The sequence below is a fragment of the Olea europaea genome, chromosome 10 (assembly GCF_002742605.1).
Source record: "Olea europaea var. sylvestris chromosome 10, O_europaea_v1, whole genome shotgun sequence".
NCBI lineage: Eukaryota > Viridiplantae > Streptophyta > Magnoliopsida > Lamiales > Oleaceae > Olea > Olea europaea.
In genome coordinates, this window is record NC_036246.1 from 43,995,196 (window position 1) to 44,017,517 (window position 22,322).

At 34.2% G+C, this 22,322-nt stretch overlaps 3 protein-coding genes across 3 annotated transcripts; 2 read left to right on the forward strand and 1 right to left on the reverse strand.

The window, feature by feature from the left end:
* The first annotated feature begins 677 nt into the window (after positions 1–677).
* LOC111402431 (derlin-2.2-like) lies at positions 678–9,651 on the forward strand. Its single transcript, XM_023030726.1, has 6 exons — positions 678–992; positions 1,318–1,417; positions 1,962–2,176; positions 2,260–2,343; positions 2,802–2,855; positions 9,102–9,651. The coding sequence occupies exons 1-6, from the start codon at positions 894–896 to the stop codon at positions 9,282–9,284; spliced, it is 735 nt and encodes a 244-aa protein (XP_022886494.1). The 5' UTR covers positions 678–893; the 3' UTR covers positions 9,285–9,651.
* Positions 9,652–11,629: 1,978 nt separating this feature from the next.
* LOC111402433 (polyadenylation and cleavage factor homolog 4-like) lies at positions 11,630–18,469 on the forward strand. Its single transcript, XM_023030727.1, has 7 exons — positions 11,630–12,172; positions 13,658–13,759; positions 13,861–14,124; positions 14,907–15,491; positions 15,972–16,787; positions 16,880–17,428; positions 18,025–18,469. Exons 1-7 carry the CDS (start codon positions 11,819–11,821, stop codon positions 18,067–18,069), a joined length of 2,715 nt encoding a protein of 904 aa, XP_022886495.1. The 5' UTR covers positions 11,630–11,818; the 3' UTR covers positions 18,070–18,469.
* LOC111402434 (tryptophan synthase beta chain 1-like) lies at positions 18,404–21,400 on the reverse strand. Its single transcript, XM_023030728.1, has 5 exons — positions 20,973–21,400; positions 19,871–20,227; positions 19,153–19,586; positions 18,914–19,008; positions 18,404–18,749 (listed from the first exon to the last, which is right to left on the reverse strand). Exons 1-5 carry the CDS (start codon positions 21,327–21,329, stop codon positions 18,547–18,549), a joined length of 1,446 nt encoding a protein of 481 aa, XP_022886496.1. The 5' UTR covers positions 21,330–21,400; the 3' UTR covers positions 18,404–18,546.
* Positions 21,401–22,322: the final 922 nt, after the last annotated feature.

Here is a 22,322-nt window from a genome sequence, read left to right on the forward strand (position 1 = left end):
GAGTTCTTTCTCTATCTGAGTCGAGCTTGAGTAGATGTGAAAATTTGATTGGATCAAATAACAACATTGACAGTAGATGATTTGTGCTGAATTGGTACATAGTCGTGCCCACAGCATAGGGGGTACAAAAAGGTAAAACAAACAAGTTAAGAGCATTTTCGTAAAGATTAATGTCATTCCAGCATTGCTTGTACCAATTGATATGTAACTTTGTTCCGAATAAACGCTATTCATCGTCATTGTTCACATGGATGAGCAAACATTATTGATGACGATATGTAGCAATTTATGGCTAAGCACTTGAAGATTCTTTTTCCACGATCAAATCACTTTTTATTTACGTATTTCATGAAACACATGAATATTACTTATTTATCTATAATTTATTGTTACATATTTATTATTAAAATCGATTATAAATAATTCCAAATATATCACCAAGATGTCAACATGATCGATACAATCTTTTTAGTACTTATTATTTATTTATTTTTAATTACTTAGGTTAACAAATTGATTACGATTATGCTACATAATCAAACCTCGTTTTATCATACGTCGGACACGCTCTCATCGCTTCCACTCAAAAGCATATAATTGGCTAGTAATCGTCACAAAAATAAACGATTGGTTCGTGCATTACACGCTTTGATAACGTTCGCAGAATATATTCTAACCAATCACCTTATAAATACTGTATTAAAGAACTAACAAGAAACTTGGCTACAATTCCAAAGCGAAAATGAAGATGAGTCTTTTCTGTTGGTGGGACTGAAAGGGTTTTTGAGTTGTGTGGAATTATCAATTGTTTATCACTTTTTTGGGATTTTTGGTTTGCCAATTTGGGGTTAGATTTGATCGATTGGTTTTCGGAAATATAGAGAGGAAAAAGGATGGCGCAAGCAGTGGAAGAATGGTATAAGCAGATGCCGATCATCACCCGAACGTACCTTACCGCTGCCATCGTTACAACCATCGGTTGCTCCCTCGACGTAAAGCATTCCTCTCTTTACACACGAGTATACGTATATAATATGTGTTAGGTGTATCTATGTAGTTGGAATTATGTTGCAAGTTCCTATTTGAGGATGAAAAGATTGGTCTGTATATATATCTTAATAAAATGGGTTTGATTAATTTCTGAAAGACTTGTTTTTCGGTTTATTATTATTCCGGGTTAGAAAATGTAGCTTTTTTTTCTCGTACTTCTAATTTTTATTTTTTCTTTTATGGTTTTTTTTTATTTTTTATTTTTTGGAAGATTAATGGAAAATTGCTGGTCTTTTTTAGATTTTCATTGTTTTGATGTTATTGCAGATAATATCACCATATGACTTGTACTTGAATCCGGTTCTCGTAGTAAAGCATTACCAAGTCTGGCGGATCGTTACAAATTTCTTGTATTTTCGCAAAATGGGTAATGAGCATATTCGTAGTTTGCACAAATTTATATGCATTGCAGTGAACTACGAATTTTTTCTATGATAGTCAGTTCAGGAGTTTATTAATTTCCTTTCATTCTAAACAGAAACGAAGAATGTCAATAAATCTGATTAGTGTTTGTTGCTTTTAGGAGTTCAGAATCATTTTTGATCTGTTGCCTGAGTTGGTTTCGCTACATTTAATTCATATAGATTGAACAACATTTCGTTGGTTCAGCTGCAACTTTTAAACTTCTTCAGCCGCAAGAGGTTTTTCGCTACTAATCTCCTTAGGTTTCACTGTCTTTCCACTTGACACTGAATATATTATTTCAAATGGAAAGAGGGATAATCATAGGTGTAGATTATATAGGCAAATTTAGAAAAAACTGGAATTGCTTTTTGCTGTTATTCGTGTGTTTGCGTACCTGAATGCACGAATGAGGTAATTCCTCTTAATGAGGAAAATAGTTTCTAATAGGATGATACTGGGAAGTTATTCACTTCTATCCTGATGATAAGTATTCTTATATTTTGCAGACCTGGACTTTTTGTTTCACATGTTCTTCCTTGCTCGATACTGCAAGCTTCTTGAAGAGAACTCCTTCCGGGGAAGGACTGCAGATTTTTTCTACATGATCTTATTTGGTGCCTCTGTTTTGACTGGCACTGTTCTTATCGGGGGAATGATTCCTTACATCTCAGAGTCATTCGCTAGGATTATATTCCTTAGCAATTCGCTCACATTTATGATGGTTAGTTTGCCTGAAAGAGTAGAACTCGTAATTAACTAATTTACCTGAAGAATGTCAAGCTCCTATTTTTCTCCTCATTGTAGGTTTATGTTTGGAGCAAGCAGAACCCATACATCCATATGAGCTTTTTGGGCCTATTCACTTTCACAGCTGGGTATCTTCCATGGGTTAGTGATTTCTCTTTCATCAGCCAGTGTTCAGATTCTGCTGTATTCTATTCTCTCCTTTTCAAAACTTTTAAAATTCATGTTCATAATTTTTGCTCATTAAATATAATAACTCTGGTACCACTGCATATCATTGCTTTCTGTTAATTGATTTAACCACTTGTATTATTTTCGGCCGCATCTGACGCTCTAATATCCCTCTCTGCTCAATTTTATGATCATTAAAAGATAGCGGGAAAGGTTTATTATGGGGGCATTACCCCCACCCCCCCAACAAAAAAAAACCCCAAAACACCACACTTCCCCCCAACCAATGAACACTTGTGGCATAATGCTGAAAGCAAAAAATGAAATCTGAGAAGTAAATATGCACTATTTCTTTGGTATAGTTGCCCGCATACGTTCTTTTACACATTCTGATGGTTGCTCTTGACCTTGGATTTATCCTTTCTCTGCAGGTTCTTCTTGGTTTCTCTGTCCTTGTTGGTGCTAGTCCTTGGGTGGACTTGTTGGTATGTCCATACATATTCTATTATGATTTTTGTGTACAGATTGTATCATCTTGACCGTTTGAGCGAGGGTTTTATTCTCGTGTGAGATATACATAGCCCAGAAGATTCAAAGGTTTTAGGAAAATAAAACAAACACTTCAAAATGAAGAAATTGAAGATATTATTCATAATAAACTTCTGAAATTACAAGATTGAAAATTGAAAGTTCAAAAATTGTAAAATACAAAGTTTATAAACTTCTTGATGACTATTTTTCTTCTTAGAAAAAATACTCTGCTCGATCTTGAACTGTTCATCTCCTTTTATACTTGAACCTTTTGAGCTCTAATATTTTAATTTGGAGATGAATCTTGAATAATGCAAAATATTATTGCTTTTACTATTTTATTTTTGAAAATCTTTGTCAACTTTGTGAAAATTTGGTACCTTCTTTTGTCTTCTTCATCTTTGTGAATTTTGCAATTGTCCTTTTGAGAATCAAATGACAACTTTTGAATTTTTTCCCACTTTTTGAATTATTAGTCCAACTTTATCTTTTAAATGTCGGTAAAGCTGGTAAAAATAATTCATTAAGTGGCAAATACATTTTGAAAAGAATGTCTTTTGATCTTTGAGCCCTGTATGAGGATAATTCATCCAAGTAGTTGGGTTCATGTAGTCATTTTTGATCTTCTTGAGCTATGAGGCTATCGATATCAATCCTATAGCAATCATCACTATTGTTAGTACTTTGAGAGTAGTTTGAATTTGAGCCTGATTGAGCCTTTTTTGAAGAAATTTCAGCAAGATTGGCAATCTTCTCTGAAATTACCGTTAATTCTTCTGGAGTTTAACATTGAGAAAAAATAGCTAATAATATTGATTTTTCAGTTAAGAAATCAGTTTTTCTTGATTTTTCATTGAGATTTTTGGAATTCCCAAATTTCTTTGTTCTTTAATTGACGAGTTTATTGCTTTGTGACAACGATTAGTTTCATGAAATTTTGATCACCATTTTATTTTGAATCTTCTTACAATCTTTTTGACAATATATTATTATTCAGCTTGAGCAACAATTGAATCCCAACAAAATATTCAGGATACTTTGAGATTCATTGCAAATTGAAACAAAAGATTTTCTTGAGGTTGTAAAAATATTTTTGCCTCTTTTTTTAAGTGTTCATATCCTTGATGAGTAAGAGTGTACAAAATATTCTCGTCAAAGACCAAAATAAATAAACCAAGTTTGAAACCATTTTGGAAAATTAGGATGATAGGATTGATGGAACAATTTAAATAAGTAATGAGTCACTATTCGAAGAAAAAATATATTGAACTAAACAAGTCTTACAATCAAGATAATTGAAACGTTCAAATTTACCATTTGACAAGTTCATATGTTTTTCTTCTCAAGGTTTTTGTCCCTAGTCTTCATAAGACCAAACCTTTTGAATAGAAATTTTTGAAAAATCTGAATTTTGAGAGTTTGGAGTGTGAGTGATAATGGCTGATTTTGTTTTTGTAAGGATAGCCTCATAAAACTCACGACTCTTTTTGATGTTGTTTGGAAGGTAATAAAAATTTGGAGGAAAAATATATGTGAGAAATTGTTAAGGGAAGAATATCTTTGATTCCAGGAACTTTCCATTTCAAGGACCTGATATTGAACATTTTTGGTAAAATATTGAAAAGTTTTTGGAGGGTTAATTTTTGAAAGTTTTTTTGATCATGTTTGAACGGTTTTTTTGAAATTGGTTGTTTTTGGATCATTGGGGTTACTTTGATTTGGATTAAAATTCAATTTTGAAGCAAGGGTTGTATTTTGAGAAGAGGAAGATATGTGAGAATTTGAAATATAATCATCAATTGAAAAAAGAGGAATATTTGCCTTCTTATTTTTTCTCCTAGCTTTTGAAAATTCCATTATTCTTTTTCTTTCAAGACTGTATAACTCTTTTGTAAGAAAGCCTGCAAGATAGTTTGATTTTCTTTGTATATATAATATTTCGAAATTGAAACATGACAAACTAGCTTGTCATTTAGCAAAAATTTGTTTTGAAACAAGATTTGTCTTTTTGCAAAACTTCTTTAGATACTTTGCAATCAGTTTTTAAAATGAATTCTTTATTAATTAAATTATCTTGAAATTTTGAAATACACAGTACAGTAGATAAATTTTTTTTTTCATAGTTGAATAGTTTTTTTGGGGGCCGGTTCATACACCACTATGAAACCTAACCAACTGTTCTTAATTGGATTCTTTTGAAATCTGTTTTAACACTCCACCAAAGCCTAAATCAAAGGCATCAGTTTCATAAAGAATGGAGGCAGTAGGATCAAAAATTGATAAGACATGGAATATTTTTGACAGTATGCTCATGACTCAATGGGTCTGGGTTCTTTTGTAATCTTTTGAAAAGAGGGACACAAATCAATCAACTTTATCTCTTTGATAAAGTTTCCAATATAATTAATACAATCAAGAAATCTTTGAAAAAAAGATTTGTCTAAAATTTTATTAGGAATTTTTTCAGTAAAATCAAGACTTCTCTGAATTGAAATAATTCTGCCTAATTGAATATGTTAATGTGCCTAATTGAATATTGTGACCTAAAAATCTAGACTTCTTTGAATTGGAATAATTGTACCTAATTGAATATTTTCCAAGGGGCTGTCTGGTAGAAATTATTGGCTGATTTTGAGCAAATTTTTGACCGTTATCCGTCAGCACATGGGTCCCATGTTGCAGCAATGTTTGAAAATCAAAAAGTGAAATACCTAAGTTGCCCATCAATTATAAGAAATGAATTAACTGTTAAGGGCAACATGGTCATTCTACAATAAATTGGTCCAACGTTGCGGCTTTGATATCTGATTTCCTACCATAAATGACTTGTCTCCATGAAAAGCAATGGTAAAAATTTCACTGGAAATTTGAGTAAAATCTCCTCTAGACAAGCGTCAATTCAAGGAAGTCTAGATTTTATTGAAAAATTTCCCGATGAAATCTTAGACAAATTTTTTCTTCAAAATTTCCTTAGTTGTGTCAATTATGTCGGAGACTTTATCAAAGAGATGATGTTGATTTGTGCCACTCTTTTCAAAAGATTACAAAAGAACCCATGGAGTCTCGAGCATACTATTGCTTTCCAAAAAGTCAAAAAGGCTGTCAAAAATATTCCATGTCTCAATTCTTGATCACACTGTCTCCATTATTATCGAAACTGATGCCTATGATTTAGGCTTCGGTGAAGTGTTAAAGCAGATTTCAAATGAATCAAATCAAGAACAGTGGATTAGGTTTCATAGTGGTGTATGGACCGATTTCCAAAAGAATTATTTAACTATGAAAAAGGAAATTTTTTCTATTGTACTGTGTATTTCAAAATTTCAAGACGATTTAATTAATAAATAATTCATTTATAAACTAATTGCAAAGCATTTAAAGAAGTTTTGCAAAAAAACGTTAAAGATTTTGTTTCAAAACAAGTTTGCTAGATGACAAGCTATTTTGTCATGTTTCGATTTCAAAATATTATATGTACAAGGAAAATCAAACTATCTTGTAGACTTTCTTACAAGAGAGTTTATACAGTCTTGAGAGAAAAAAAGAAATAGAATTTTCAAAAATTAAGAAAAAATATAAGAAGGCAAATATTCTTCTTTTTTCAATTGATGATTATATATCAATTCTCATGGATTTTCATCTTCTCAAAATACAATCCTTGCTTCAAAATTGAATTATAATTCAAATCAAAGTAAGCCCAGTGAGTAAAAAACAACTAATTTCAAAAAAGACGATCAAACAGGATCTTGAAAACTTCCAGAAATTAACCCTCCAAAAACTTCTCGATAACTAAAAATGTTCAATATTAAGGAAAGTTCCTGGAATCAAAGATATTCTTCCCTTGAAGAATTTCTCACATATTTTTCTTCAAAATTTTTTACATTCCAAACAATATCAGCCATTATACTCTCAAAATCCAGATTTTTCAAAAATTCCTATTTAAAGGGTTTGGTCTTATGAAGGTTGGGGGCAAAAAACTTGGGAAGAAAAACGTATGAATTTATCAAATGGTAAATTTGAGTGTTTCAGTTATCTTGATTATAGGACTTGCTTGGTTCAATGTATTTTATTTTCGACCAGTGACTCATTCCTAGTTTATATTGTTCCATCAATCTTGTAATTCTAATTTTCCAAAATTGTTTCAAACTTGATTCATTTATTTTGGTCTTTGACGAGAATATTTTGCATACTCTTAGTACTCAAGGATATGAACACTTCAAAAAAAGGCAAAAACTTTTTTACAGTTTCAAGAAAATCTTTTGTTTCAATTTGCAACGAATCTCAAAGTATCTTGGATATTTTGTTGGGATTCGATTGTTGCTCAAGCTGAATAAGAATATATTGTCAAAAAGATTGCTAAAAGATTCAAAATAAAATGGTTGTCAAAATTCAATGAAACAAATTGTTGTGAAAAATAGTAAACTTGTCGATTCAAGAACAAAGAAATTTGAGAATTCTAAAAATCTCAAAGAAAAGCAAGCTGATTTCTTAACTGAAAAATCAAGATTATCAGCTATGCTTTCTCAATGTAAAATTTCAGAAGAATTAACGGTAGTTTCAGAGAAGTTTGCCAAATTTGCTGAAATTTTTTCAAAAAAGATTCAATCAGAGCTTAAATTCAAAGTACTGATAATAGTTATGATTGCTATGAGATTGATATTGATAGCCTCATAGTCCAAGAAGATAAAAAATACTATATGAACCCAGCTACTTGGATAAATAATTCTCATACAGGGTTTAAAGATCAAAAGACATTTTTTTCAAAATGTGTTTGTCACATAATAAATTATTTTTACCAACTTTACCAACATTTAAAAGATAAAGTTGGACTAATAATTCAAAAGGTGGAAATTTTTTTCACAAAGTTGTCATTTGATTCTCAAAAGGACGATTGCAAATTTCACAAAGATGATAAAGACAAAAGAAGGTGCCAGATTTTCAAAAAGAAAATAGCAAAAGCAATAATATTTTGCTTTATTCAAGATTCCTCCTCTAAATTAGAAGATCAGAGTTCAAAAGGTTCAAGTATGAAAGGAGATGAAGAGTTCAAGATCGAGCAGAGTGTTTTTCTAAGAAAAATAGTCATCAAGAAATTTTTAAACATTATATTTTACAGTTTTTGAACTTTCAATTTTCGATCTTGTAATTTCAAAAGTTTATTTTCAATTTCTTCATTTAGAAGTGGTTGTTTTATTTTCCTAATACCTCTGAATCTCCTAGGCCTATTTTGGTATGGAGCTATAATATGTTTTGCATATTAATATCTTCGACTGGAGGATTTGAATTTGAAGGAAGAAGAGAACTAAATTTCTTTTTTAAATTTGGATCATCAATTTGACCAATAATTTCTTTAATAATCTCTTCTTCATTAGATTAAAAATTTATAGTTTTACAACCACAAAATTCTTTATCATTATTTGAAGATTGGATTGAAGTTTCTGTTTCAGAATCTTCTTGTTCTTGAAATACTTGTTCTAATTTTGAGTTAGACTCATTATCAGAACTGCTAGAATTAATAAGATTGAGAAGTTCAAGTTAAATTTCATTAAGTGTGGGCTCTGCATGTTTTAGCTGTAGGTGAAGGGCCTAAATTAGCTTATTCAAAGAACTTTTATTCCACCATATACATCATCTAGGTTTAGTTACTTTTTATCACTGCCTTCTATCATCTGGGTCGGGTAACTCAATGCTTTTCAGCCATATGGTGGTTTTATTCTCTTGTTCTCGAAGTGTCATGACAGTGATAATTTTTCCCAAGTCATTGACGTTCAATTTCATGGAGCAAATTCAAGGCAGTTATAGGAATTCTGATCTGTTTAACATTTCCTTTTCCAGGGCTAAGTACTTTTAATATGGTACATACTTCACAACTCATCGTGCATTTCTTACATTTACATGAAAAAAATAAAATTATTTCCATTGTTCTTATAGGCATCTTTAAAAGGGCTATGCTCTTTATCACCTCCATACCATTACTGTTGTGCTTGTTATCAAGGTTGCGTCAATGGATTAATCTTTGTGATTTTGAGGCAATTCCTTGAGTCCTAGCTTAGTTAACTCTTCAAGTTAGCAATTGATGGGCAATTTATTTATTTATTTTTTTGTATGCATGTGACCACCCTCATCTTTAGCCTCTCATGTTTCTAAATTCAGGTTACTGGTTTTTAACTTACAAAGAAAGATTTGTAACTTTGGTTCAGGGAATGATAGCTGGCCATGCCTACTATTTTCTTGAAGATGTATATCCACGAATGACAGGTCGACGTCCCCTGAGTACTCCGGCTTTTATTAAATCATTGTTTGCAGAAGAGCCTGTTGTAGCAGCTCGGCCTGCAGAGCTGAGATTTGCTCCTCCACCAGTCGATAATGTTCAACAGAATTGACCAGGTTTCTGGGGTAATGGACGATGGCCTATGTTTTAATCTGCATCAAAATTCGTAGGTCCATCAGGTGTTTATATGACAATACATTGAACGAGTTATCATCATCCAATCTCAATCTTCATCAACTCAACAAGTTTAGGCAGCAACTGTAAGAAGAAGATGCAACTTGTAATCTAAACTTACGCGGGATACTCAGTTTTTGGTATAGGAAATATTTGTGCTTTTGTTTTTAGTGAAACTTTTACTGGATGGATAGATTGAAATGCCTTTTTCACACGTCTGAGTTGAAATTTATATGTTCATATAGTTTTCCTGTTGAATTGATCATCGTCTTATGGCTTTTGGCGGGTAAAATTTCATTCATCTACTATCGAGTATGGTGTAGTAAAAATACTAAGACTCCGTTTGACTGTACCAAGTTTTCCATGGAAAATCCATCTTTTTGGCTGTTTGACAGACTTTTTTTTCCAGAAATTAGTTTTCTTGTTTTTTTTTGGGAACTAGCAATTTTCTATGTTTTCATGGAATTCGAATTCTCACCACATTACTGTAGCGAACTTTTTTTTTGGTTGCAATAGAAACAAATTTTAGGAATTATTGTAGAAAAATATTTCTCTTTAATTGACAATTTTCACGTAAAACAAAGTCAAACAAACATCAAAAGAGAAGTGATTTTTTTTTTTTTTTTTCAAAGGAAAAAAATTTCATCCCCAATACCAGTAAAATCTATTTCTTTAATTGATAATTTTTAATATAAAAAAAATCGTAGCGAACTTTTTTTTTGGTTGCAATAGAAACAAATTTTAGGAATTATTGTAGAAAAATATTTCTCTTTAATTGACAATTTTCACGTAAAACAAAGTCAAACAAACATCAAAAGAGAAGTGATTTTTTTTTTTTTTTTTACAATGGAAATAAATTTCATCCCCAATACCAGTAAAATCTATTTCTTTAATTGATAATTTTCATATAAAATAAATTCAAACGAACAGCAAAAAATAATTTTATTTAACATTTTTCACATGAAAAATTATACCAATCAAACAAAATAATTTACAATTCTTTGGAAATTTCAATTCCCTAAAATTCGTTTTCAATTCATTTCAATTTCATCTTTGTAATCAAACATACCCTAACTCTTTTCTTTCGATCTTCGCCATGTGCCCTTTAAACACTTAAAAACACATGCTGCATCATAAGCAAAATTTCCCGGTAAAGTGTGGTGAACATGCAATAACGGTAAAAAATTCGGCTGAAAACGTGGATAGATAGGGTAGAAACTACTGATCTAGTGAAAGAATAAAGGTCAAAATTTTCAAAATAAAGAAAGTAAAGATCCTAATGTTCTAAACTAGGCATTGGGCGGTTGGTACAAAATTATTTCACTAATGCCCGCTAAATTTGCACATAAGTGTTACATTCGCAATAAAAATTAATTTATTCAGATTTGTCAATGAACTTTACCAAATGTTATATTCAAACTATTAATTCAGTTGTATGTCATTTTTAACAAGTTTTTTGGTGTGCGCGCCAACTCTTAGGATTTATCTAGAAATCATAATGGTTCGATAACTTGGCACGTGTCACATGTATGATTTTCAGTTAAAAAAGAACATCAAACTTTATAAGTGGTGGTCTGAATGAAACATTTGTAAAATTATGTGATTAAGTTTGAAATAAAAATTCAATGGCCAAGATGACATTAAGTGTAAAGTTCAATGGCCATTAAGAAAAGGGATAATTGTAATTGCATCCCCAAATTTTTCAAAATGTTGCAGTTTTCTCCTAACCTCTCATTTATTGCACCCGTAATCCCAAATCTTTCAAGTGCATACATCTAAAGTCCAAATGGATGGATATATGGATTATTTGTGTTAGTTGACCAAAAAATTGAATTTAATCACATTTTTAATATTTTTATTAGAATACGTGGCTACGAACCATGGTGTCCGGAGTTCGAATCTCCTCGCTAAAAATCAACCCAAAAAGGAAGTACTTAATTTCCACAAAAAAAAAAAATGCGAACCCCTTTGATATGATTTGAGGATACAAATTCTTGTTGCGCTGCAAAAATTGATTTTCGTTGAATCATTACGAGAAATAATAAAACGTAAAAGGCAAAATTTACCACATTAAACAATTAAAAATAAAAAACTAAAAAAAGAAATGAAATGAAAGAGAAATAAACTAATTTTATTAAAATTTGAATTTTAAAATTAGTTCTCTTAAAAAAAATTGTTATAAAATTAAACAAATTTTAAAACGAGCCCAACATGCAAATTGAGGCCTAACCGTGTTAGTCAGGATTCTTAAAATCTCACCGCCTTGTAAAGATTCACGTTAAACTCTTTGTCTATAAAAATCGTACCTCAATCACAATTCACAACCTTATTTTTGTTAACGCAAATCCCTTTTTCAAACAGCGACTACATAAAGTTTCCTTTCCGCCCAATTCTCCACCGCTAACGGTGATTCAAGACTCTAATATTGTTCATCGTCTCAAAAAACTTGAATCAAGAGCCGATTCCCTAATAATGAACGGCGGCGTTTCAAGATACGAGAACCCTACGCCTCTCAAGACTGGCGGTTTCACCAAGTCTGCAATGCCGAACGACGTCGCACCACATAAGCCGTCTCCCCCGTTAATTCTCGATCGTTTCAGGGGCATGTTGAAGGAGAGAGAGGTAGAACTTAGCTTTTTTAATAATGGGGGCCATGACTCTGATTCGAACATGGGTACCGATGAAATTGTGCGGCTTTACGAGATTGTTCTGTCGGAACTCACTTTGAATGCGAAGCCTATCATTACCGATCTGACGATGATTGCTGGAGAGCAGAGAGCGCATGGCAAGGGCATAGCTAATGCTATTTGCAATCGGATTATTGAGGTATAGCATCGAGGGTATTTTTGAAATTCTCGACAGGTTGTGTAGGTTTTGTAATTGTTGATTCCAATCGTCTCAGTTGTATTGGGAGGAGAAGTTCTGAAGTTCAATGTTCAAAGTGCATAAAGATTGAAACTCTACTCTCTTTCCCTTTCAAAAAATTTTTTTGTTATTTTTTTTTGGGAGTTTAATTATACCACGAGCGTGTTGATCTAACAGTCGAATGCAAAAGAAATATCACAACGCCTCAGTAGTATGGAATTGAGGAATTTGAATTCAAATTGGGAACTATCACAACGCCTCAGTAGCATGGAATTGGGGAATTTGAATTCAAATTGGGACTCTTTCCGGACAATCTATAATTGATTTTTAAAATTACCAATTTCAAGCTGCCAATGCAATCAAACTTGCTTAATTACATAAAATATTTTGGGGTTTGAGTCGCTAGAAGCTTCAGCATTCCCCCAAGATGTATGCATTATTCACTCTTGAATTACATAGTAAATCAAACAGCTACAGAAAATTCACGACAACTGCATTGTGTACATATGCTAATGTTGCCAAGATCGCGTATAAATATAATTATTCTTCTTGTTGAATTGAGAAAGACAAGTTTATTACAAGATTGCTGAGCTCTATGTGGTGGTATTATTTTTTAAATCCCTCAGAAGAGTTCCTGTAATCTTATCCTCCTGGCAACATTGGCCACCATTGAAAGTTTATGACAGAAATTATAACAAAAATCTATGTAATGTTCTATGGGTAGAGCTTTTATGCCACTAATATCAAGTAGATTGCTTAAAATGCATCTCAAGATCCATGTTCTTACAGTAATTCAAGTTCCGATATGCAAATTTTAGTTATTCAGGTTCTCAAAACTGAAGAGAGTGCAATCAAAATGCATCATTTACATTCAATGCCTCTGCCTACAGTGTTTCACAACTAATTCATTCTGATATATCAGGGTCCTGACCATTGAGCAACTGATGGTTGTGAATTGTTGGTCGATTGCTAATGTGATATTTAAGGCCGTAAATCTAAACCTAAGGCTGAGTTGTTGCTGAGCATATAAATGAGTTTGGGAATTATTAATAATTATTTATAAGTTTTTCCAGTTGCATGAATGGCCTGCGATCTGCATCGATATTATAGTTTTTATGTCTTGTTCTGTACTTTGTTGCATCAATGACCTGATGTTGTAACTGTGGATAAAAAGATCTATTTTACAAACTCTAGCCTTTGTTTAGTTTCCTTACCTTTTTGTAGATAAATAGCGGAGGTTGCTTCTTCATTTTACTCAAGTCTATGCGGATCTTTCAATATTGATAGTTAACAAGCATTCATATTTTTGTTAAAAAATTTCACCAGGACGTTTGTTGTATCTATAGCTGTGTCATAGCTCATACTTTCTCTTGCCAAATATTTAAGAGGGCATCTATTTTCCTTTGGATATTTTGTACTTCATTTCCTGATGTTTGTCTTTACCAGGTTCCAGTTAAGCAAAAATTACCTAAGTTGTATCTATTGGATAGTATAGTGAAGAACATAGGCAAGGATTATATTAGACACTTCTCTGCACGCTTGCCTGAGGTAAATAAGTTAACTTGGTTTAGTGCACACATTGTCATACGGTGTCATTAGCTTCTGTAATTTAACATCCTTTGATTTCTCATTTTCTTTTGATTGCCAAGGTTTTCTGTGAGGCCTACATGCAAGTCCATCATAGCATGCATCCTGATATGCGCCACCTTTTTGGTACCTGGTCGACAATTTTTCCATCACCTGTACTTCGCTTGATTGAGGCGCAGTTGCAATTTTCCCCCGATGTAAATAGTCAACCACCTGGTTTGGCTCCATTGAAAGCTTCTGAATCTCCATGCCCAACATATGGCATACACATAAATCCTGAATATTTGGAAGCACAGCATCAGTTTCGACATTCTACTGTAGACACGGTGAGCTTTTAGTACATCAATTTGTGAAATTGTACCTAGAGAGCCTATCAGGATATCTATAATATCCTGAAAATGTTCTATGCTGTTTATGATTTGGAATGGCTACAAGAGGCCAGTGCTTCCCCACTATTTTCATTTTTTTACTGAATCCTTCTTGGACTAGTATTTTTTGTTCGAGTATTATATGGTCTCTAAGTTTTCATATCTTATAGGTTTACAACTAGAATTAGGATTTCTTGTCCTAGGGATTGAAACTTTCCTAGTATACTAGGTTTAAACTTTACTAATTGTATTAGATTTTGGACTTTCTCTCTGTGTTTAGGATATCCTAGTTAGAATTTTTTTGGAGTCCCAATGTTCGAGAGGCCATATTATTCTCGCAAAAATATCAATTAAAGAAATTTATTTGTTTTAGTCTAGAAAATTTTGGTTTGTCTGAGATTTAAGTCTAAAAAACTCACTCTCTAGTATTTGCTTCGATCTCTGCAGATATCCCTTTGTTCTTTCAGTCTCTTCTATTATTTGTTGGTTTAAGCTTGTTCCTATTTGACCGTGCCTTCACTTGAAATTTTTGCTCACCCTCATGTGAAGGAGGTGCATTGCACCCGATGGGAATCTAATCAACCATTTCTTTTGTTGAGATTTTTACATCCGTGACCATCCCAAAATGCATAACCTGTAGAGGTATTTTAGTGTTGAATATAGCCTTCTTAGGAATCTATCACCGGCTATGATCATTTTGTCTTCTGAGTTCTGAGTTTGCTGTGTTATGCAATTTGCAGGTTGGAGCCAAAGGTTTAAGCACTTCTACTTGGACACTCACAGGCCACACAAGTTCATCATCACCCCCATCACTTCATAAATTTGGAGTGGATAGTTATCGAAGGGCTTCTGAAACGGCCTCACCATCTAATTCTAGATTTGAATATGATCTTAACAGAGTGAAGGGGCGAGAGGAAGAGACAAATAAATTGCAAGCAAGAAATTGGCATGGTGAAGCTGATCAACGTCTTAAAAATTCTGCTGCGGTTCTTAATAATGGAGTTGACCTTCAAGGACCTAGAGCTTTGATTGATGCTTATGGAATTGATCACAGGGACAAAAAATTGAACCTCAAACATCCAAAGGTCGAACAAATGGGTGTAAATGATTTTGACCAAAAGACTGCTTCCCGGACATGGCAAAATACTGAAGAGGAGGAATTTGATTGGGATGACATGAGCCCAAATTTAGCACACCAGGGCAAGTACAGTCTTGCTGCACAACGCTCTGCACCTTTGGTGACTGATTTCAGAAGCAACTCGTTTCAGGAGCAATTTTCTTCCACTACTGATTCTTCCATTGTTGAGGGTGTTCTCCCATTTAGTGTATGGTTACTTATCTTAATCACCCTATATTTCATTTGGTATTCAATTCAAATAATTTTGACGGCGAAGAGGCTTTGTGCTTGTTCTGTAAAGATTTAAGTACAATGTACTTGTTAACTACCCATTTGTCTCTTCTGTTACCATCATGGATTTGGAGAGTTCTATATTGCTTTATGAAGTTTTTATCTGATCAGAGCGTTCTCTTTACTCAGCTCGATGTGGACTCCCTCTTCTCTTTCCCACTATGTCACTATGCAAGTTATTTAGTATGTACAACATTCTTTTACAATTATTCATGTTCTTGGTTGATGCAATGGCCTCAACATGCATGTATACCCACCTACTCCCTCAACCTCTGCAGCCCTGACTTCTTGAGTGGATTCAGAAGCCCTGACACGTGTTCTGTGAAGTATTTTATTCTTTGCTGTGTTCTTTTGAAACATGAAGGTATGTTTTTTTAACTTTTGCTCCTTTATGCAGTCTGACCATGGAGGAATTAGTAGGATAACTGGTCCACACAGTGCCTCAAACCAGATAGCTGCTTCTAGTTATACCCGAGAATCATGGAGTTTACCACGTCAGCAGTTGCAACATCATTTGAATGCCAAAGAAGGTGGTTCTCATTCAGGAATTGGAGCCTTTTCCGCATCTGATGAGCAAAAGCCTCCTACAATTGGAAATTTCTCAAGTGTAGATGGACAGTTTTTCGGGTCCCATTCTAATGTTGACTCTTTAGCTCCTGAGATTCGATCAGCCAATGCACCAGCTTTAACAAAAGCATGGTATCATGCAAAGTTACACAATTCACACCCATCACCTTCCCTTTCTGCTCTTCCTCCGGAATTCCACATCAGGGGTCAATTTCCTATTATGAATGCCGGCAATGTCATTATCAACAAGTCAAATCAATTTGAGCAGCATTTGGACAATATTGGCATTTCAATAAGTAACATGCCTCGAGCTCCTACTCAGCTATTCCAACCAGTAGTTCATCCACAGCTACTACCACCTCGAAATCATGGATACGCACGACATGGTCCCCCTATTGGTACAGCCTTGTCTAATCTATTTACGATTGTGCAATCATCTGTGCCGATCCTCAATGCCCCAAACACATCATTACATTTACCAGGGACAACCATTCCGTCTTTACCCAGGGGACCACCACCTGGCACAACTCAATCAATACCCCCTGGAAATATAGATCAAGCGGCAACAAACCCTCCAGCACAGGGTGCACTTTCGGGTTTAATTAGTTCTCTTGTAGCACAAGGTTTGATATCATTAACAAAACAGGTATGCATTAATGTCCTCTATATTGGATTAGCTTGTTGATTTCAAATTTCTATCCGTAAAAGATTGTCACAGCCTTTTGATATAATGCGCAGGATTCTGTGGGAGTGGAGTTTGATCAAGACCTTCTTAGGTTGCGTCATGAGTCTGCAATAACTGCTCTATATGCTGATCTTCCTAGACAATGCAAAACATGTGGCCTTCGATTCAAAAGTCAAGAAGAGCATAGCAAACATATGGATTGGCATGTCAACAAGAACCGGACTTTAAAAACCCGTAAACTGAAGCCTTCTCCCAAGTGGTTTGTGAGCATAAGTATGTGGCTCAGTGGGGCTGAGGCAGTGGGAACTGAAGCAGTTTTAGGGTTTTTGCCCGCTGATATTGATGTGGAAAAGAAAGAAGATGAAGAAATGGCTGTTCCTGCTGATGATGATCAGAATGTTTGCGCATTGTGCGGAGAGCCTTTTGATGATTTTTACAGTGATGAGATGGACGAATGGATGTATAGGGGGGCCGTATACATGAATGCACATGCTGGATCACCCGCAGGGATGGACAAGTCACAGTTAGGTCCTATAGTACATGCTAAATGCAGGTCTGAGTCTCATGTGATTCCAGCTGAAAATTTTACAAAAGATGAAGTGGTAAGCGGACTTCCCTTTAAATCATTTTGTATGAGATCATTTCTTGCTTACATCAACATTGATAACGGTATCTGGTTTCTTTTCTTAAATATAAAAAAGTGCAGTGATGTATGAATAGATCTTGTTTGTCCTTGTATTTGGCTCTTTGGGTTACCAATATATGTTGGAAAAAAAATAATATAGGAGATTGGAGTTTAGGGTTATTAATATCTGCCCATATTCAGCCTGTGAAATTTCTGTTTGTAGGATAGAATTTTATTGCTATCCTCATTTTGATTGCAAGTTATGTAAACTGATTCGAGTTCATTTCAAGTAAAATATCCAATGCACTTTACCTTGAATAGTACACACGTACAAGAGGTAGCATAAATGGGGAAAAAATATCAGCTTACTGCAAAAATACTAGTTTCAATGCACACATCTTCAGCAGTTGCTTGCATCATCAAGAAGCTATTTAAGTTTGTGCATAAAGTCATGACGAATTATGATTGTGATGTATTTGCATGATGAACAATAGTGGCCACTGATAATTATGTTGTATATGTGACATCAAGGGTTTTGTTAACCTGATGTCCCTTTTCCAATTTTATCTGCAGGAATCAACTGAAGAGGGTCGTCAAAGGAAAAGGATGCGGTGTTAGAGTAGTTAAATGTTGTATGTCACTGTAAATTAATAACACATTGCTCCGTTGTTGAGTTGTTGAGTTGTTAGATGATGTATGCGGTATTGAACCATTCTCATTTTCATGCAATGAAACTGTTAGCAAATGCTCATCCAGCATCCTGTATCTGCTCATCTCAAGACTCCAATCCTGATCCGCGTTATGAATCTTGGTGGATTATCAGTTCTTAACATCATTTCCCTCAATTACGTTTGATGTAGAATTGGCAGATATTTGTTATTTAGTAATTCTCGAGTTTTTCTATGTCATTTTAGTGCATGTTTGGCATACAATGTTAGACAGTATTGAATAGTTTCAATAAATAAGATTCTAACTTTGTTTTCTTTCTTAATATAATACAACGAAGTAATTCTTTTGACGATCCATTAGTACAATTTCTATATCATATTACTTGGTTTATCTTAGTATTTCTCAAATGTAATACTATTTAGTTTTTCATTCTGATTGCTCCTGCTCGCCTTCCATCTTGTGTTGATACTTAAAGACGGTTCCAGCATCCTTGTCACCTCGACCACTGCAATTTACGACCACCTTAGTACCACTGGCTAATGTAGGGCAAAGTTTTTCCAGATATGCCAATGCATGAGCAGCCTCTAATGCCGGAAATATCCCTTCAAGTCGGCATAGCCGTGTATATGCTGCTCATTAGAGAAAGGACGACGCAGTTAGTTGCAGGGTATGATATTCAGTTTGTGTATACTTTTGAGCCAGAATGAGCTGAATGCTCCTGTTTATGTAACTATTTTCCACACAGTATGAAGTGCACTGTGTGAGAATTATATGGAAATGCATAGCTGTTTACCTTCCAGGGCTTCTTCATCGGTGATTGAGTAAAACTCAGCACGGCCAATGTCTTTGAGGAAACTCAGTTCTGGGCTAACCCCTGGATATTCCAGCCTGCATTTTTACCATTCAGCTATTTAGATTATCACGGGCATTTGATACGTGTATAATGATCAGTTCTTAAGGAAGATGCTCTATTGATAAGAGTCTTATTTGAACTGAATTAGCTCGTGATGTAGATGGAAATGTACGACTTACCCAACACCAATCGAGTGTGGTCCAATAATCTGGCCTTCATCATCTTGCAAAAGATAACTCATGGCCCCATGATAAACTCCCACCTCTCCCTTAGCCAAAGTTGCTGAATGTTTCCCACTATCTATTCCGTATCCAGCAGCTTCAACTCCAATTAATCTAACATCTTCATCTCTTATAAATTCATGAAATAATCCCAATGCATTTGATCCACTCCCTACACAGGCAACCAATACATCTGGCTTCCCACTCCATTTCTCCATTGCCTGTTTTCTTGTTTCTTTTCCGATCACGGTTTGGAATTCCCGAACCATGCTCGGGCAAGGGTGAGGCCCGACTGCAGTACCTGCCAAGTAATAGCTGCCCTGTAGATTTCCAACGCAGCTCCGTATTGCTTCTGAAGTCGCATCCTTAAAAGTTCCAGCAACAGATTTAACCTGGATTCATTGAGTTCATGTGCATATCTTAGGTATGTCACAAATCAAGTCTTAATCTCTTCTACAAAAAGGAAATCGGAAAAACGAGTCAAGTTTACGCGGATTATTATAGTAGTTCTCCCTCCCTTAAAATGTATAGCTTTTCACCGACGAATACAAGTTTTTTTCCTCGAATCTCTTTTGCATATCCAAATATTAGGTCGATATGTGGTAATAATGTGAATCGGAATATTATTAAAGTAAAAAGAAAGGGTAGGTTGTGAAAGGGAATTTGCTGGTAATACCTGAGCACCGGTATGTTCCATTAAAAGCACGTTGGATGATTGTCTCTGCATGTCTATGCTGCCCATGAATATTGTACAATCCAAGCCTAGCTTAGCACATGCGGCGGCCGTAGCAACCCCATGTTGGCCGGCGCCCGTGGCAGCGACAATGCTTTTTCGCCCCATGCGTTTGGCGAGCATTGCTTGAGCCATGGCATTGTTGATCTTGTGTGCTCCACCGTGAGTCAGATCTTCCCTCTTCAAGTAAATCTCCGGGCCTTCACCATTTTTATTCCTGTAATAATTTGTGAGCCTCTCCGCAAAGTATAGGGGAGTTTCTCGCCCCACATAGTCCTTTAGCGCTATTGAGAGTTCCTCCTGCAACAGTCCAATATGATAAACAAGAGTTTAGTTCTTAACTATTTATTGAAGTGTCGCCCATAAAAGCTTTAGTCAACATTGTTTTCAAACTCAGCTTGAACTTTGAATCATAAAAATAAGAAAAATGCTACTTATATATAATACGGGATGGACACACTTATATACGTGTAGCGTCATCCTAAAAATGAAGAGTCAAGTTCAAGGGTCAAAGAATTCAATTTGAAGTTGAGTTTTAACATCAATACGAAAGAAAAATTGTAACCGTAACCCAAAGGTAAGGTTCTATAATATCAAGGCCATTCGTACAAACCGAGTAGTTGATATCCCGATTTTTCAAGAAGTGTTCAAAACTCTCGAGTGGCCCGGACAATTTGAATTGTGGGGTCAAAAATAATTTTTTTTTCGAAGAACATATTGTTAACGAAAATAAGACCATATGTTACTACAATAGGATTTGGATTTGAACTTTTTAGACATTGGGTTAGGGAAATTAATTGTGCTGGCTCATTACTTTGACAGAAAATTATGTTTTAAGCAAGGAAAAAAATTAAAGAAGAAAATCCAAAAAACTGTGAGGTCATATGACCTTACATGATCCCATGTGGATCTGCCAGTGCTCCCGAAGGGGTAAGTTTAACTTTTATTGCACATTTAGTTGGAGGCCAGACGATGTCGCTTTCTAAGTCAATTTTTAATAAAACCATGCCACTTAGTGGTTTAGTTTGAAAAAAGAAAAACAAACCTGAAACTGAGGATCATGTAGAACCCAGTTGAATTCAACTTCAAGCTTCTTCAAACAAGTAATAAGTGTCTCCGGCACAAAAATTCCTCCAAACCTCCCAAACTTTCCTGAGTTGGCTAACGTTTTTTCACCTTGATCAATTAGTTCCAAAATTTCTGACGTTCTTGTCGGATTTCTCAAACCAAGTTCATCTGAATTCAGTGTATTATGACCTACAGCTGAGCACACTATCAAACCTCTATCAGTTCGTGACTGCAGAGAAAAACCTAGCATCTTCGACGAGTTTAATAATTTACAAGTTGGATATAAAGTTCTACCATGAACGGAAATAGTACTCTGCAGATTATTGCCAGCCATAAACTTAGACAGAGGAGATAAAGAGTGAGTTTGTGTAGATGGTTGTAGTTTCAGATGAATCACATCGTGGGTTACTTATTTATAGAGATAGGCAGAAGGAAATGCATGTGTCATGTTGTAGTCGATCCTTGCTTGTCATTGTACTATGGAAACGTGATCCACTTTAATGCAAGGATTATTAAAAACGTGAGCATTATGATCTATAACCTATTATTGTAGATTGGCAAGTACGTAACCTTTTTTAAAACATTCTCCACTTCATATTTCTGAGTAGGGCTGGATATAGTCGGTACCTTTAGAGTAGAATCGAACCTGAATTTTTGAATATTTAGTAAGTAAAATCATCGAATCTAAATTTAATTATGAAAACGTTCGGGTTCGATTTGGTTTCATTCAATTCCCGAGTTCCGTACAATAATTACTTAATTTTTTTATATTTAAAACAACGTTATATTAATTTAACTAATGATATATTCAATTTTAACTCTTATAAAATAATATAGTCCAATCCCATGATATGTTTTCACCTCTTTTTGTTGAGATTTTTTTTTATTTAAAGATTTGACTATTAAAATCATCAAAAGAGAAAGATAGCGAATTCACAATAATGAAGAGATATACAGTCGAACTTTCAATTCGATTTTTCCATAACGACAAAAGCGACATTATGGTAGAATAAGAGATTTGGGTAAAACTTAAATCAATTTGATTAAGTTGAGCTTGGGTTGAAAATTTTAAATAGGAAAATTATATTTTGGATCCGGACTAAATTAATTAGTTGGCAAATTTACTTAGAAAAAAGTAAAATAATTTGACTTATTTATGATAAAAAAATTTGGAAAATTTAGTTCTTCGTCTATAATCGAAAATCGAACCAAACCAGTCTGTTTTCAATTCAGATTCTCGTTCGAATATTTAATTTAAAAAGAACAGTTCAATTCAGCTTGAGTTCAATTCGAGAGTTTTGTCTAGCTTTATTTCGGACAAATTGTT